This window comes from Plutella xylostella, chromosome 15 (genome assembly GCF_932276165.1).
Source record: "Plutella xylostella chromosome 15, ilPluXylo3.1, whole genome shotgun sequence".
Classification (NCBI taxonomy): Eukaryota; Metazoa; Arthropoda; class Insecta; order Lepidoptera; family Plutellidae; genus Plutella; species Plutella xylostella.
In genome coordinates, this window is record NC_063995.1 from 5,198,530 (window position 1) to 5,217,080 (window position 18,551).

At 37.5% G+C, this 18,551-nt stretch overlaps 1 protein-coding gene across 6 annotated transcripts in view; it reads left to right on the forward strand.

Moving 5' to 3' along the window:
- The first annotated feature begins 2,676 nt into the window (after positions 1-2,676).
- LOC105391236 overlaps positions 2,677-18,551 on the forward strand; it is a 34,939-nt gene continuing 19,064 nt past the window's right edge. The window contains exons 1-2 of one of the 6 annotated variants that reach the window (XM_038108334.2): positions 7,820-8,007; positions 12,045-12,622. In XM_038108334.2, coding sequence (XP_037964262.2) covers positions 12,282-12,622 — 341 coding nt within the window. In that variant the 5' untranslated portion in view covers positions 7,820-8,007; positions 12,045-12,281. Of the gene's footprint in view, positions 2,813-7,819; positions 8,008-12,044; positions 12,623-17,517; positions 17,672-18,551 lie in introns of those variants that run through there. The other 5 variants (XM_038108335.2, XM_038108332.2, XM_038108331.2 and 2 more) reach the window with 5 other exon arrangements.

The following is an 18,551-nucleotide window of genomic DNA, read 5'->3' on the forward strand; positions in this document are numbered from 1 at the left end:
GTAATATGGCTATGACAACAGGATAGACTATACAAAACAACAGATGTTAGAAAGAAACAGATGATATTTGTCATTATTTGATATTAGCTACATGAACGCACATTTGACAATAGAATAACGATATGACTTTGAACAAACGTTAGGTAATTAAAACAAATGATTGATTTCACTTAATTTAATGAACCTCAATATTTCTTTTTATAACTTTTAACATTAATTTAGAATTTTCTTGCGTTTATGTTAACTATTTATAAAGTTAATCCATATTCAATGAGTGACATATTACCACACTACAAGTTCACACAAACGTATCGTAAAAAGTTTATAATAAAATACTCTAGCTGGCATTAGTAGTCTCAAAATAGATACAAAAATTACGCCTTTGAACCTGGGAAAGTAGTACCGAACCCTCAGAATAATAACGGCCCGCGGCCTCGCTCTTTGAGTTTCTTTGACGAAACCGCAATAAAAATATATTTTTCTCTTTCACTCTTTGAATGAATCCCTAGGATTGAAAATGGATTTTCGGGATTGGACTGGATTGGCAAAATTCTCTGTAAACAGTTGTCAAAGTCTGAGATTGTTTCTAATTTTCTATTATTTTTCTAGTTAATCGAATTAATCTAATTGTTCTAAAATGTTAAATACTTGAAGTGTAATCATTCAAAGTTTATGTTGTAGTGTGTGCGACGTTCGCGACGGTCATCACTTTATTGATATAATGATAACCTACACGTTCTTCTCTGAGTATTTAAATGGGTGAGTCATATTTATATTTATTACATTTGCTGTATGGCCTGTATGTATCGATGATCTCATACTTAATATCGATCGTTTTGCTGCGGCCGTAGTTTACATTTCTTCACTCAATAATTATATAAAATGCTAGAAACGCCAGATAATATGATTTCAACTTATCTGGACATCACCAAGCTTAGGATAGCTTGCTGTGATCGAATGCAAATAATTAAATGAATACTAAAGTATCGTAATATCTATTTTTACATCTCATATAAAAAATCCCCTAAGAAACCATTTAATAAACAAATAATGTACCTATAAGTACATTAAACTTGTCATAAGGTTCATGTTAAAGTAACAATTTATCAGTGAACAAGACAGGCCTGCCTTTGTTTAATATGTAGGTAGGTACTTAAGTAGGTACATAATTTCTACTATTTATATCATTTAAAAACTTAAAGTATGTTTTTACAACTTCAACTAGGATTCAACCTACAATATTTGCTTATCATAGTTGAATATACTTAAAAATTATTAAAGATACCTAATTGACTATAGTGCTACATTATCCAGACCTGTTTGAATGGAGTATTTAGCAATTTAGATTAATTGTTTAATGTATATCCCACTAATCACATCACCACATTTACTCCAAATCATGATAATATATAGTGACTTTATGTATAAATATATACATTGATAAGGATGCCATGCTGCAGGGTCTGAGTTCTACTTTTATCTACTTATGCTAGCCTACCTTGTATTATACCCCTTTAAACATTTCCCAATGGAATTCAAAGCAAGCAGGGAAATCTATTTATTAATATCATTTATGTAATAAATAAATATCTTTTTTATGTAAATCCAAAGTAAAAAATAAAGTATCATAATTTTATATCCCTGAAAATGACAATATCTATGAAGTAGAAGTATACAAACAAGTAGGTTCAGCATGATAATGAATTCCAGTGGAGTTGTCTTAAGTTAACTTTTCCTGGTTGTAGATAAGGTAGTTCAGTACCTACCATAAACAAGAGTTTACTTGAGAATTCACAGGAATGCATTATAATGGTCGAATGGCGTAGTGGTTAGTGGCCCTGACTGCTGTGCCGAAGGTCCCGGGTTCGATTCCCGGCTGGGGCAGATATTTGTTTAAAGACAGATATTTGTACTTTTGGGTCTTGGGTGTTGATATTTATATTTAGTATTTGTGTAGATATATCAGCTGTCCGACAACCATAACACCGGTTCTGCCTAGCTTGGGGATGGATGGCCGTGTGTGAGATGTCCCCACATATTTATTTGAAAGAGCCTATTGAACAAAGTATGCCATCATCTCAGGTCTTAAGTTAACTCATGACGGTAGCAAAAAGTTGTAGTTTATATTATAACACGGTATCTTAGAACATAAAATTAACTCTTTTATTAAACTTAAGACACAGATCTTATCTTGGTATTTACAGTAAAAATATATAATAGAATTTTTGTCTAATTTTAAAACGAAAAAATATTTAAATAAATGTTTCATTTCACTTTTAATAAATAAATAAAAATGGTTGCTACAAAGGGTTTCTATGAGGCAAAATCAAAAAGTATCCCACAGAATACTGAGATGACCTGAAACGCCTACTTATTAATTAAATCCACTTATGCCTACTGTTACTTAAAAGACACACACATGTCAAAAAATGTTACATAAATATAGGTTTACTGACATGTAGTTAAAATTTATATTTCATTGGCATTTTTCGGATTTTTTATTTTTCCCGTAATAAGTGGGTCCTTCTGTCTTTGTTCCAGATGCAACCTCGACATCCACCTATAGTTACCTACAACAAAACAATCGCTGCAATATCAAATAGCAAGTGCAGTATCACTGCGTCTAGTGACAGACACTTGATCCGGGTATCAAGTGACGAGAGTGCGCAGGTACCGTGGTGGTAGTGATGTGTAGTGTGGCGTGAGGTGGTGGTGGCTAGTGATGCGCCGCGCGGTCATGCGGAGGCATGGTGGACGCGCCTGCGCAGCGACGGGCCGGCGCCGACACCTGCGATGCTGCAGATCTGGCCAAGTAAGTGGTTTTGTGGGTTTTAAGGGTGTGGGGGTTGTTTTGTTTTAAAATTATTGCCGTAAGTGTACTTAACTGTAATACGTAGATTTTATACCTTATTTTTTATAAGGAATAGCTTATATGATTTAATAAATAGCCGCGATGGTGAGGCTGTGGAAGGGTTTTTTTTATTTATACTCAGTACTGAAGACATAATTATATCGTGATCGTCGTCTTCTTCTCATCATCAACAACATCAAATTTTGAGGAAAATTTTAAATTGTATAATTATTATCCTATCCGGTCCCGCCTCCTTGACTAACTGACTTGTATTGTAGGTACTTGTTCTTTCTACTTATATATTTTTTTGAAAATCGAATCGCAATTTGAAATCGTAACTACGACCGCGTGTAATTTAATAGTAAGAGAGGAATAATTCTGAAATAGGTGTTCAGAACAAACCGATCGTTTCGCGGTATTTTTTTAGGGAACAGATTAGATAACCGACATTGCCAGATCATCGCCTTTAACGTTTTCTGCAAGTTCGAATAATAAAATCTATACAGGCCTGAAACTAGGCTTGAACAAGATAAAAGTAGAACGCTTTAATCAAACATCATTATAAATTTAATCTAGTCAAGCAAATTTACAATGGCAAATACTTCAGATTTTTTTCATGATGATCAGGCATAAGCGCTTGTAGTACACGAAAGCGTGGGCATTTTAGCCTCCTTGGTCCCAGCTGGATAATATTACTAAAGTAAACAATTGCATCAGTAATCGATACTCGAGAGGCTCGAGTGACTCGTGCAGAGATGATTTAATTGAAATTCATTGCCTCGGGTCTATGTCAAGTCAAGCCATCACTATTGACCGCTGCCATCTCCTCTATGACCCCGATCATTCTATTTGCGATTGACCGTCCGCCGTCATTGGCAGTCCAGGAAATAATAAATTATTGGCACTCTCATCTTATCAACTTGGTGCTCTGGACAACGTTATTACTTTATTAGGAACGTATTTGTGTACGATGATGTGAATTGCCGTTTCAATGATGAAGCCCGTGATTTATAAGCGAATGCGATGATAAAGATGTACCTATCAAGGTGTTCCTCTTTGGAATTTTGGCACGCTGAAACTAGCTCGTTCCATTATCCATGTTGTTGTTGGCCAACATCACAATGGCTCCAGTACCTAGTGCAAATTGTTTGATTGGCTGTAAGCGGAGACGGCCACGCATTACAACTATAGTAATGAGAGCAGACCACCGATACGTCTCGTCACGCTTGTGTTATCAGGGCCGTGGGTGTATGTGTGCTCGCTGTATTATCACGACACTCACACCTCTAGATGTTTGCACTACAATAAAACTGCGCATGTGTGCCACTGTAGTAGAGGTTCCTGGAAAAGCGAGTAAGTTTCTGAGAATCGCATGTCTCGCTCGTTACACCCATGAATGACCGATATGTTTATGTAATAAAGTAGTCTAAATATTGGCATTACTTTCCTACTATAAATTGATGGCGTCTTCAATCTCATGAGGAGCTAAAGAAATGCGCATAATTATTTATTATCTTATCGCTTTGCTGAAGGTAAAAAGCATTAATGTATATACCGCAATGAATTTATAAATATGTATTTCAAAGGATTTTTCAATGTTTAAAATATAAAGGCCGGGCGTTCTAATTACTAACAACAAACATAACTATTTTTTTTCACCGTCAATAAATTTCTGAAAAATAAAGTAAATGCGGATAAACTTTAAGAAGTATTAAGCTCTAACCTGTAAATATCTAAATATCATCATCAATATTTGATAGAAAATGGAAGATAATGCGTAAAGCAGGAAGCAACCTTGTAGGACTTTTCATATCAATTTCGTCGTTCAAGGTCTGAAGATTTTATATTAAACATCGTTTTTTATGAACTAGGTAACTATCATATTTTGGTTTTACCAAGCTAAAGAGAAAGTCTAGAATAAATATTACATGAGCTGATCTAGCAAATCCCCAGAGTAAATAAGTTTAACAATTTATTGGCGTGTTGTCCGACATAAAGAGTGTCGGATAGTAACACTCTTTTATAATAGGTTCTCTGCGGAGTGAAGTATATATCATTACTAAATTCTGATGTGTTAAGTATCTATGAAAAGGTCTAAATTTTACTAAAGCTTTTCAGCTTCAGTTATATTGCGGTACGAGCCAGGTAAGAAGATGATGACAATAGAGGAAGAAAGCTTCAGTCAAAATTTCCTGGTACAGATTTCGGGAGCTATGCATGTTGATGTCGGTCACCTATATAGAATTTTGATTAAACTTATTAACAATAATTCATACAGTAAGTAAAAGAAAACATGAGCGAGCGTTCAAAATGCTAACAATGATCTTGATATCACGTTGGATTGGCAACTTGGCATTGACGTGACACTGGCAGGTAGTGCGAAGCAGTGCATTGGTCTGACGCCAGCACATCTGGTCGTCGCGGAGGATCGCTGCAGAGCTTCTGGCTCTAAATCGGTCGGTGACGGCGCGGCCGGTGCAAGGGGCCGGTGGCGGGGGGCGGGGGCTATTTTCGTCTGGCGGCAGCGTTTGGAAAAAGGCCCGATGACGTCACGATCCTCCGCAGCGATGATGGCATCGAGCGCGACACGCCTCGCCAACATATCGTGGCGTGCTCTCCGCGATCAACTTTATTTTGGTCATTATTTGCCGATACCCCTCGCAGCTACATCTTGATGCCTCACGCGAAGTTTTGCCCCCATTTACGAGTGGGATTTCTTATCTGCTTATTTGTATTTTAATCTTCCACTGTTTCACGCTGGGGTGTTTTCTATGTGTAATGAGTTTTTACCTTGTTTACAGTTTTCTGAGATAATGTCCATTCACTGTTGTGTTGATATGATGTTATGGTAAGATAGAGTACACTGTGTCTGAATCATCTTGTTTATCCAATTCTATTTCATTCAGAATCTGATACCCACGTCACATTTAAGTGTACATACTTTGACATGTACACTGTTTCTAAAATGTAGACTATTTAAAATAGATCTATTTTAAACCAACATCCATAAAAGGACGAGGTTTTTTCTGTTTTGTATGTTCATTGTTCAACAATCATATTTGTTACTCAATCAAGTATATTGTTTAAAAAAATATTGTACGTTAGGTTAAGCTTCGGAGGTGGTCCGATATGTAAATTTATTTTATGAAAATTGATCAATCTATATTAGATCGTAGATGTTGATAGAAGCTGAAAGTTTTTTTACTTGTAAATGTTTTTATACACTTTGTTATATTTGATATTCCTTAAATGTAATTTAAGCATGTGAAAGAAAATTTAAACTAAACCTTGGTAACCCAAAAACTCATGATGTTTACTTATCTTATAATGAATAGATCAAAACAGTACAAAATGTGATAGAATATAATGTGTGCATAAATGTGCATAAACCAATTCAAATAGCCAGTGAATTAGTAACTCCTTTCCATTCCATTGTTTTTGTCCACCTCTGCCCCTCCGATCCAATTAGGAATGTCATTTTACATTTATCTGCAGTCGTAGCTTGTAGACTCGTATCGTGGCGCAGCCGGACTAAAAACTAAACTAATGAGTCTCTTATTCATTTTAAAATATTTTGTTGTCTGATGTCTAGTCTTCTGTCCCTCCTGCCCCATGGCGGCTAATCTGCCTGGCGACAAGGTAGGATTATCTCTTGAATTTCGGATATTTTAGATGCCATAACAACATTATTTTCGAAACAGTGGTTTCCTATACCGTCTTTCCTTGACTTTGGGTACCTTAACTAAGCTGTTGAGTTTGAGGCGTTTTCTATGCACATAAGTGGCAAAACTCAAGCATGTTTCTCAATTTTAACAATATCAAAACAAATCTATAGTTTATAAGTACAATTCCAACATTCATGCAAAGTAAAAATCTGATTTGAGAATGCTTAATTAATTTCCGTGATAAGGGAGTTTCTGCAAACCTGTGTTGAGCACATTGTGTTGGCTTTAAAATGAGTATAAGATACTAGTAGCAAAAAAAGAAATAGGACTACAGATAATCCCTCTTCAATATGATCAATAAGTAGAAATAGCTTAAAACTTAAAATCCTGACTAGAACTCGGAACAATTATTATCACTACTTCTACTACGACTACTACACGTGTTTCCATTAACATCAGGGAAAATCCAACCAGAGCAATGATAAATATGTACTATGACAAACTTCTGTGAATTACTGTGATTACATTCGTTGTAATAGGAAGATGATTAAGTAACTGATATGTTGTTGTTAATGCTGGTAAGCATTGCTTGGATAGTTTAGACTATCTCGGTAATGTTTTATTATGCACCGGCGAACATTTAACAATGTATGTAGGTACTTAATTAGATAAACAAAATGTTATATGTATTAGAATAACATAAGCTCTAATGGCGTTGCATGATACTCTCAAAATATTTTTATATCGCTGGGCCTGTGGACAGTTCTATATTTATTTCATCTTGTGCCTTCAGAAGTCTTATATTTTCTTCATTGATTTACAAATTTACATTCCCTTTTTTATTTGATTTATTAATAATATGCAATTGGTGCTTTCTTATGGATGGAAACCACTTTTAATTATGAACACCAATGATGTACTTATGCAATAAATAGAGTAACAACGTCGTTACTGAAATTACGATCGTTAAAAATGACAGTTGTGTTGCCGTTAGGGCAGTAGTTTTCTATAGTAACCTTATTCGCTAGTTTGTTTACTTATCGTGTTCATGTTTACTCTATGTACGGATGGAGGTGTACTGAGCTTGTTATCAGCGTCAAACCAACAATGGTTTGCGTTGCGAACAAACACTACTGCCCCATACCACGTTACCTCAAGCGATTTGAGAATGTCGTTTCGTTTAACTGTTTTGTATGGAGGAATGGAGAGTTGCTGTCAGAATGTGCCTTGTAGAGGTGTTGTTTTAGATGCCGTGGTAGGAGGGGGAGGGTCGACCGCTTGCTATCGTACGGTATCAAGCGGTCGGCAGTAGTGCTGCGCGATCAGCGCCTCAGTGCCTCCACTCGCTTCGTGCGCGCCATATGTCTACGCATTACACGTACGTTAGTTACAAAAATAAATAAAAAAACTCCCGAAACTCTAGTGTCTGTGTGAAATCAACATCGTGCTGTAATCGACGGAAGCGGCCGCCGGTTTGTAGTGAATAAGGAGGTGGATAAAGCGCAAGTCACACTGTATTCTTAATAGTCTATTCGGTTCAGCCCTGTCAAATACTTATTTGCTCTGCTTTGTTTACTTGGAAAATTATCAGTAGATTTTCTTATAGGTTAAGTAGTATAGGTATTGCCTGAAACACTATTTCTAAATTAGCAAATTCTTCTACTTATGTCAGATTTACTGGGCGGGCCTTGAAGAAGCAAATAACTTATTGTTGTATTTATTGTTTGATTCTCTTGTTTTGTTACTGGAACAAATTATATTATTATTATTATTTTCATGACCAACATAAGGCATACATGATTCCAAACTATTTGTAATTGTACTTATAAATAATTCATTAAGTAAATTAGTACAAGCGATAGTGGTTGGTAGATATACAATGCAATCAGTGTCGCGGTTTACTTATCTATCGAGCAAAATGTAATTGATTTAATTAAATATAATGGTAAGGTAACAACTTGTACTATAAATATACATATATAATAGGCACGCAACATGTTATGTTGTAATTATGTAGTAGTTAGTTACGTCTTTATCATCTTATCAAATCACCAACAACAGGAGATTTTTCATGATTTGTGGACTGCACAATTTATGTCTTAAAAACAAAATGTGATATTTAAAATTACCTAATTCGACTTTGATCGGACAAATACAGTACCTATTAGCTTTTAGGGGACCACCGGTATAAGTTAAGAGATAGAGTTAGTTATCTACATTCTACAAACCATATGGTATAATAATAATTTATATTGACCCGAATTCTATAAGAGGTGTTATGACCACAATCCAGTAGATCTATGTTTCCGTCTCCCTACATTTTGTTCCCAGAATAGCCCCATGAGAACAACTGCTACAGTGTGAACCTCGTTACTGGGAAAATAGACGGATGTTCGTTTGGATGGATGGACACTCGACAATGCTCCTTTTACATTAATTTATGGAAATACCTAAAAAGAGCGCAATAATTATAAGCCTACGGTACAATAGTACTTCAATGAAGCGTGTATAATGTAGGTCCAATATTTAACGAAGACGCTATTAAGTGAGGAACTCTTACCGTGCATTTTTGATGATGTATTAGCCTTTTTTAACGTACAAATTAATAAATAATAGGTAAATTTAGTAGGTAACAATGAATCCTTCGATTTCGACTCATACTAATTATAATGAAGATATTGGAGCGATATTATACAATATTGATAAATATTGATATTGATAGATAAAGAAAGATACGATCTATGTATACTTACACTTAGAGATACAAAAACTCTACATTAGGGTTTTTTCGATATCTACATTATAAGTGACTAGTAAGATTTTATTTTTTAAAATACATGATATTGGGAAATACAATATTGCCAAAATATAGATACTCGTTGATTAGAATTAGCTGCGTAGCTGTTGTTGCCCAATGAATCATCTACCTAATACCTATTGCCCGAAAGAGGTCTGACTCGAGATTTCCGGATTCCGTACAACGAAATCATCACCATCTCGTTCTTAGAAACAAGTTTATCACTAGACCCACCCGGGGTGTTACGTTTCAAATGGACATTAAGATCATCCTGCCATTGGAATTTGCTCATAAATTTTCATCTTTTGCTCTACAGCCAGGTACTTTAATCTTTAATACGTCTGTCCAAAGAGGTTCCTTTGTGATATCAGCATTGTAGTCTCGTTAGATGCTATTATACGAAGAATGTCTTGGAGCAGCATATCAACGAGGACACAATGGCCCATGAACGATCTGCCTCAGCCGACCTCGGGCGGTCGTCCATTGTGAATGTACCTCGAAGCAGTACTGAGCTAGATGAGGAGTGTCGGCTCTGAATCTTGTTCTCAGATCTGAGTTCCGCGTCCAGATCACGCCGCGGACAAAACCTGTTATCCTATGACTTTAGTAAACTAGTATTGCGCAACTTGCAATTTTCCATTGTAGACAAGTAGCAGTCGTTTTAATGAATGGCGCATTCTGTGTAATGGGTTCATTATGATATTTTAGACCTATGTACAGTGGTTGTGTATGTATATAGCATCGCGTCTCGTGAACCGAATGGCTGGGGCAACCGCCCACGGGCTCCAGCTCAACATCCGTCCGCTGAGATTGATAAACCAATTTGACATCATTGCCGTGAGAATTATGGAATACTGTTGTGCGTTCCAAGTTCTGACCGACACTATCATCACATGTCACTCACACATTATTAGCATTGTCAGTTTGTGACGTAGTAGGCACCTAAATAGAGGCTCGTTTTTCGGTTTTCTTCATCCTACTCATACCAGGATATGCGTGTAACAAGATGTTTTCTGTGTCATCTTCGCTTCGTCAGTTCGATAAGTAATATGTTCAACTATTTGAAGTTATTACTCATTAACAAATCATATGGGTGATACAGGATGTACAGATATTTTTATTTAAATTTACTAACCAAAAAACTCAAATATACTGAGTCATCATTTTAATAGTTAAATTAAATGGTATTTTACCTTTTCGGTAAAGGTTTGATTAGAAAGATCAATTTAACCCATACATAATTATTAACAAGATGGCAGTTAATTAAAATTCTGTTAAAAAGGCGGTGTGGGCGAATAGAACCTTGATCCTTCGTTACTAAATTATAATGCTCTATATCAGAAGATGACAAAATGTGTTTGCTAATTTACTTTTTGCGACTGATTTCTGTTTTTTTACAAAAAACTTATTGTTTCAATGAGCAGAGATCGCTCCATGTTTCCCAAACACACATCACGACATAACATGCGACACTCATCATTAGTTTTTGTGACTTTGATGTGAATAGACGGTGACATCATTTCGGAATAATAATATATCTATAGATGTAATGCGCGTGTGCGGACAGTTTAAATGTCCATTATAGGGGCAACGTTAATAGTTACACTGAAAGTAAATTAATGTAACATCTGAAAATACAAGCCACCTATTTTTATAAACGTGATACCTTATGTAGATACTTATTGGTACAATGAGTAAGTGTGTACATTATTTGAAAAGACTATACGGCACATGACTCCCTTTCATTCAAATGAAATTATTCTGATTTTAATTAGAAGGTTACCTAGCAATCGATCTTTCACCTTTTAACTCGATAAATGTGATGATAGCATATTATTATATTATGTTTGTTTATGGAAGAACCAAGTGTACACGATTGGAGTTTATTCCTATTGGAGTTTATTCCGAGGTAGATACATAGATGTGTAGTACAGTCGGTTATTAATTTTCGATATGAGAACCGTTGATTCGTGAGGCGAGCGGCGGTTCTCAGGCGGTCGCTGATGATGTAAGAGTGGCTGGCTCCGCCGGTGATGTCAGCGCGCCCACCGCCCCCGCGCGCCGCCGCCCGCCCCGCGCCCGCCCGCGAGCCTTCCGCTACCCTGCACCATACACCACCCGCGGCAAACAAACAAAACAATTCTCATCAACAAACCTACATCGATATACCCAACAATGTTCAAAGTTAAACGGTTTGAAGCGGTCAATATAAGACCATTTCGAGCGGTTGCTATAGTTGGTTAGAGAAAATATCCACAAGGTTGTTTGCCTTACCGTGCAGAGGTGTAAAATGCAAACATTGCGCTAAGTGTTCATGTATATCCCATTTAAATAGTTGTGCCCACACAAAGTGAGCTGCGAGCTGCAGCGGCCCGCTCCCGCCCGCTCCGGAGCGGCACTAATGATATCATCCGTCAAACTGATTTATTTACTTAGCAATTCTTTAGTTTTACGTCCGAGCTTACAGCAGCCATTTATTATTCGTCCATATGCTCTCAATCTCTGAAAGGTCATACACCCTCGGAGTAGTAGCTAGTAGTTATCAAATCATTATCTACTTATCACAGATTATCACTCTATTATCTCACGTAGTTAGCAAAATTCTATAGGAATGTTAAATGGGTCAGGTTTTCGTAATAGAACAGTGAATATTGCGCTTTATCCAACTTGTAATAAAACAAAAGTTGTATTACTTATGTTTTATTACCCTTATCTACTCGTATCTTAATAGCCGAATTCCTTGAGCAGAAATCAATCAGCTTACCATGATAGGAGCAAACCAACTAAAAAACTGCAAGTGAACGGTGAAACAAATTAAATTATACAGATGACCTCACAGTGATTAAAAAAACTATAAATAAATAGACTGGTGATATGAGTCGGACAGAACGGTGATATTTAATTAGCAGTGTCCAGCGAGACATGTTGCCAAGTATACAGTGAGTGCGTGACCAGCAGGCTAGTAGCCATGGAGAGCGCAGTGCTGGGCAGCCCGGGCGGCGGGGGCCGATTCCGGGCGCACCTGAAGAACGCGGCGAGCGCGCTGTGGACGCGCACGCTGCCCAAGCAGAGGAGGAGCGAGGGCGCGAGCGCGGGCCCGGCGCGCCACCACACGTACCCGCGCGTGCAGGGCAAGCGCGCGCCGCTGGCCTGCCGCCTGCAGCGCGTGGCGTGCGAGCCGCCGCAGCAGCCGCCGCCGCCCGCCCCCGCAGCGCCGGAGCCCCTCACCGCCGTTCACTATGATATCATCGACGTCGATATGTCTACCAAGCCGAATGGCGTCGTCAAACTCAAAGGAACATTGGCCAGGTGAGTTCATTATGTGATGCAAAAAACTATGTTTTATTAATCATACATACATAGCTTTTCTGTGTAACGAATTAGCTACGATAGTATAAAGTATAAACGGCAGACTGAAAATAACCTTTCCATCTATTGATGGAACTGACCTTTACCACTCTGAAGTTCAGGCGTTGAACTTTACGATCGGTTCATGTTATTGAAAGCCGCAACAAAGCTGTGTGCTGTCTTCGTAGCAAAAAGCTGTATTGAATTACCGATAGTCGCTGATTGCTATCTTATCTAAGGTTACCGTTAGTCACGGTACCATTACTTTGATGGGTACAACTTTATGCCACCGAAGCTTTATAAAAGCTCTACGCTATATGATATTTATAGCTATTCCTTAAGCTTTTATTAATAAAAGCAATCGTAATCCGTCGTCAGTAAAATGTATCGCTTCAGAAACCATACATTGTGCGTCGGCCGAGCGGCACAACTCACATTGAATTAGGAAGTAGAGGTTGGGTCCGCGGGTGACATCATCAGCCTTGTTTACCCGCGCGGGTCACAGTCGACAGCTTGAGGTGATATTGCTAATTATGTCGACACGCCAATTGTTTGCTCTTTTACCATTTATCTTATTTAAATGAGTACCTTTGTAGCTGGTCATCATGCTCGAAAGAACGTAGCTAGAATCTTTCCTGTACTTGAGTATCCATCTGTCAAGGAGCACCTCAACAAAACATCACTTTATCCTCGACCTCCCTACAGCCACTACCAGCTGCCTACTGCCTGCCTGGTCTACCCATCATATTTTGTAAATGTGCGAAATAAATTATCCGATATTAGTTGACCATAAAAGATCTCCTGTCATTCAAATTCAAAGTGTCAGTACAGAGGCCATACAGCCAGTACGTCGGGTCAACAACTCCACATGACGTCAGGTACAAAAGCTTAGTCACTGCTGTGAAGCTTTCATGTTCGTTGTAGCCTCATTATTATCGTACATTTACTCCGTTATCCAGCCGTAACGTTGAATTCCATCGACGGTTTAAAGCTAATGTTTTATCCCAAATTTGGAAACTAAATTAAGAAATTAAGTAGAGGTACCTACAACCTACCTTCGATTTAAAATTTAAATTACGCACTCATGCCCTTTATTCAAATACTAAGTAAAAATTCGACATAATTATGCTACCTGCCCACGTATCATGCAAATGAGCATGTTTCAAGTAACTATGTAAATCACAGTCATTATAAGATTTCGCATTATGGGTATTTCAATATTTTCATACCTACGTTAAATATATTTAGCAAACAATTAATTACTAAGGTACCTAAATCATTTAAGCCAACAAAGGTGCACTAAAAATATTCAATATAATTTTAGTTAAAACACCTTCCAATCAGCTTCTAGCGTGATACAGTAAAACTATAGATTGGCAAGTTGCTTGGCGACCCTCCTTGCGGGGTGAAAGACGCGGAGGGGACGAGGTACCCAAGACGACAGCGGGTAGCGGGAGGGGTCGCGGTAAAGGGCAACGCGTGCACTGCATGTCATTGTTACGGCAGTCTCGGCCGCGCAGCCGAGGCGGCCACATGTCTTATATAGTCTGTCATAATTTGAGTGCGACCCACATGAGATCATTGATCCTGAGACCATTAGTCTTAGGATGAGTGTTGAGGCCTTTTTAATATTATCATTATATTATTATTAGGTATCTATAATTCGTCAACAAAATAACGTTAAAAACAACAAATCGTATAATGTCTCAATATAGGGGCTTCTTGTAGAACAGCGTACCGGATCAGTCATGCTACGCGGCTAAAGGTTGGTACTGCGCATGCGCAGTCAGATACGAAAAAGTAAACAACAAAGACGAAGAGTCCATATGACAGTGCGTCAGTTGTCAGTTCTTGTAACTAGGAAAGCAACCAAAATTTATGTGATTTAATGAAAGTAATTAATGAGCAAAACACAGAGAAAAATTACAAAATTGATTAAATTTTGAAAGAAAATGGTCATGTCGTGCTTCGCCTACCCCCATACCACCTGGAATTAAATCCTATTGAACTTGTGTGGCGGTACGTGAAAGGCGAGCTCGCAAGAACGTCGATTGACTCTAACTTAGATAAAGAGATAAAAGACTTAGAGTTGCTTTTCTCTAATTATTCGCCTGAAAAGTGGAGAAATTGTGACGACCATGTCATAAAAAATTAAGACGAATATTATAAATCTGATAGAGTATTTGACGATGTATTGGACAGGTATGTTATTGTTTATTTATAATTTAATGTAAATTAAACATAAAATATTATAGGTGTACACTGAACTAATATGACTGGCGTACTCTAGTACATTATACTTCAAAGTAGGTATAATGTTTTTTGGTTTTTGTCTTAGATTTATAATTGAAGTTAATGAAAACGATGATGAAGATGACGACGACGACGACGATGAACAAGTTCAAACAGAGAGTGAACATGAAAGTGACATGGAAATTGATTTATAAAATAAAACACTTTTACATAAATAAATTCAAATTGGTAGATATTCTGAAGGTAAACATCCAAATTTTAATGCTGTCAAACTATAAATTTTAAGCTAAATATGACATTTACGGGAACACTCATAGAATAAAATTTTACTTACGTCAGAAATAGTTACAAGCTATCGCGAGATTAATCCGGGCACACTTTTCTACGTGTGTAGCATGTCGTGCTACCTCGCCCCCGCCACTTCATTCACCCCGCAAGGAGGGTCGCCAAGTAACTTGCCACATTATAGCAGAAAACTTCTAGTTGAGATTACGCCAAACTACCAAATCGAACGTATCACGAAAGGAGTAAATGCACTTTGTGTATTTATAACCGCCATGGGTGCGAGGAGGACGGCGCTACGCCGTGTTCCTCTCGCTCACACACCATGATGTCATGGTGTATTTTTACAGACGACCGCTGCTGGCTGGGTCGCACATAAGTTAATCCTACTATCGATGTTATATCCGATCTTTCAATAGCTTGACAAAAGTACCGTTATGTTCGGAATTCAGGGGTCCCAATGCTCAATGATAGACGACCTCTTGCATTTAAGTTTTTATTACCCGGATTGAAATGAATGTTCTAAATTTTTACGGTTACTTATAATACCTCACCTTTAATTTTTAATGAGCGCTGTAATAATTGTGGCTTTCTACTGTTAAATTTGATGCGGGATTACAACATTTCAGGCAATTTATTAAGTAGTAGATCTTTTCTTTACTCTAGTATTTTCCGGTGACATATACTAGGGTTTGTCACCGTTGGAACTGGATTATATAGCCAGCAAATTAGTATCTCTTGTTGGCTGCCGAGGTTGCGTCGCTTGTATTAAGTTGATACGTGGAGGCTCGTACTTTCGTCTCTAGCTATAAAGTTGATATTGATTTCTGTGAGAGAATAGTGCTGAAAGACACTTCCACTTCTACGTATACAGGTGTCAATGAGCTGGTGAATCGCTGTGTCTTGAATTATTGCCAGAAAGAGTGATTATGTTGACTCGTTTCCAAAAATGTAGGTTTTTGTAATGACCGGATATTATGCTTTCCGGAAATTAAAACTAGTCTAATTTGTATTTCCACCTCAACAATGTTTAATCCCCGCAACAGTGTTTTCTGTTTTGAATTTAATTTATTATGATGTCAGGATACTATGTCCCTATCCCTGTGTGCTCGTAGCCTGTAATTAACATCACATCTGACATGGTCACAGTTTATTGTAAGTGACCTAAGTCTCTTTAATAAATAAAGATTTAAAAAAAAAAAAAAAAAAAAACATCACATCACATAATATAAGCAGCACAAATGCGAAACTAAAGACGTAGATACCTACAAGTTTCCTAAAATCACGGACTGTTATCTGTAGTTTTATTTACAAAATCTGGTTTTTATTGTGATTCATTGGATTGGGTTTAATGTTTGTTTCAGAAACTGTTGTGGTTGCCATGGTCTTGACATTATTGCTATTAAAATTTATTGCATTTTTAGAATTTTCTAAGAACATTTTTTACTATGTATTTTACTAGAAAAGTTATAAAATTAATGAATCATAATAATTAAACAAAGGATTAATTAAGCTTTATGTCTGTACTGTGGGAATTCATTAGTGGTATGTTATGCTTAATAAAAACTAGGTATTACTCACTTGAAAGTAAAGCTGTTAATGTATTACTTTATGAAAGTTAAGGACGTTAAACTATGTCACATACTCTCCAGTAGCAAATCTTTCGACACAGCTTATTGAGATCCATTGAAATGCTAATCTATGACGAGACCCTCGACACAGATGCCACTTATACTTTAGCTTCATCTAATACTCGGCCACAAATTCATCCCATGTACTCAAGGTTCTCGTTCCTATTATGTCCCGGAGAGCCATTACTACGCCATAGCCCGAATATAATACGCAGTATTTTCATCAGTGACTCATTAATTTGCTAGTTACGAGTGCGACGATCAAACGCGGGAAGCGAGCGGCCCGCTACAGGGGCCTTGAGTTGCCAGCGTGCGCCAAACGACAAGTACCAAAATAAACAAACTGTATATTGCAATGGAAATAGACATTGACATTTTTAATGTAGACAAATAACAAATGTTGGCGGATAACATAAAGACTGCTAGATTTTAAATAATATACAATGCGTGTTGCGAACTTCAACATTCACAAGAACATTTTTGTGAAAACTCTTGTAGCTAATGTTTTATCGTTGAAAACTGGTGCCTCGATGTTATCAGACAGGTCAAGACCGAGACCTGTCTCCTGTCGATCACGTCATACTTTATCCAATAACAAAACAACCTACACACTATAATTAGGTACATACAAAGACATCCATTGGCTAGTTATTTTATCGTGTTTTCCGTTCATTCAGTTACCATTTTGCACAATCTGTAAACAGTTATCTTACCTAATAATCGTGGAAGTGATGAAGTTATTCGCATTATTAGTTTACTTTTCTTGTTTGACTATCGTCAGAGGATGTCTCTACAACTTATTTTGCCAGTGTGACAAGTTTTCCTCGCCAAACCAATTCAATGAGTAAGTTACGCAAGAGATAACCGTAAGCTTTACGGATGTTAGTAATGGGAAATATTGATTGGCATTTCAATGGGAATACTGAGTAGTAACAGTCTCGCAAACGTGTCGTAATGTTTTAATGAAATTATGCGATCGTTTACACATTGTCGTATCGTTGGCGTCTACCGTAGTTTCGTCGTCATCATGAATGTGTCCATTGATGTTTCTCGTGGGAACCCCGGCGGCGAGTGGGCAGGTGTGGTGCAGGTAACCCGACGCCCTGGTGTCGCCACATTCCCCGTATATTTAGTCTGGGCTGGCCGGAACCACGTCTGCGCATAGCTGCCACTGACGCAGCGCTGCGTCCGCTGTGTTTACACTTACAACTATTTGCGCTACAGGTGTTCCTCTGTTTATAATTTCCGAGCTCTCACGATTTTTTGAATTCTCTTTTACTACGTAGGTACACTGTGACGTCAACAACTAGGATTAAGGGCCATGGCCTCGTTTCGTCTTGAGCAATCTTGATTAGTTATCGGCTGACTGATATTGTTGGCTTTGATCTTATTTTCCTCACCTGAAAGTAGGTACTTCAGGCAATAACGATGAATGATGATTATGATATAAAGAAATATCTTTTGAAGTGGGTCTTCTGAAGCTATAAAGAACTGAAAAACTCTTCTTGTATATTATCTATTATGTTTTTTATAATGCTACATGATTGGCCTAAACCAATGTGAATGTCTTGTACTCTCTTCCCTATCCTTCTTCTTCTTCCTAGCCTTTTCCTTATTTAGGATCGACTTTGTGCGTCATGTCATCCTATCCTCATTCACTCCACACTATCTTCCCTATCCACAACACATAATTCCTGTACTACATCAAGTTCTACTGAACAAGT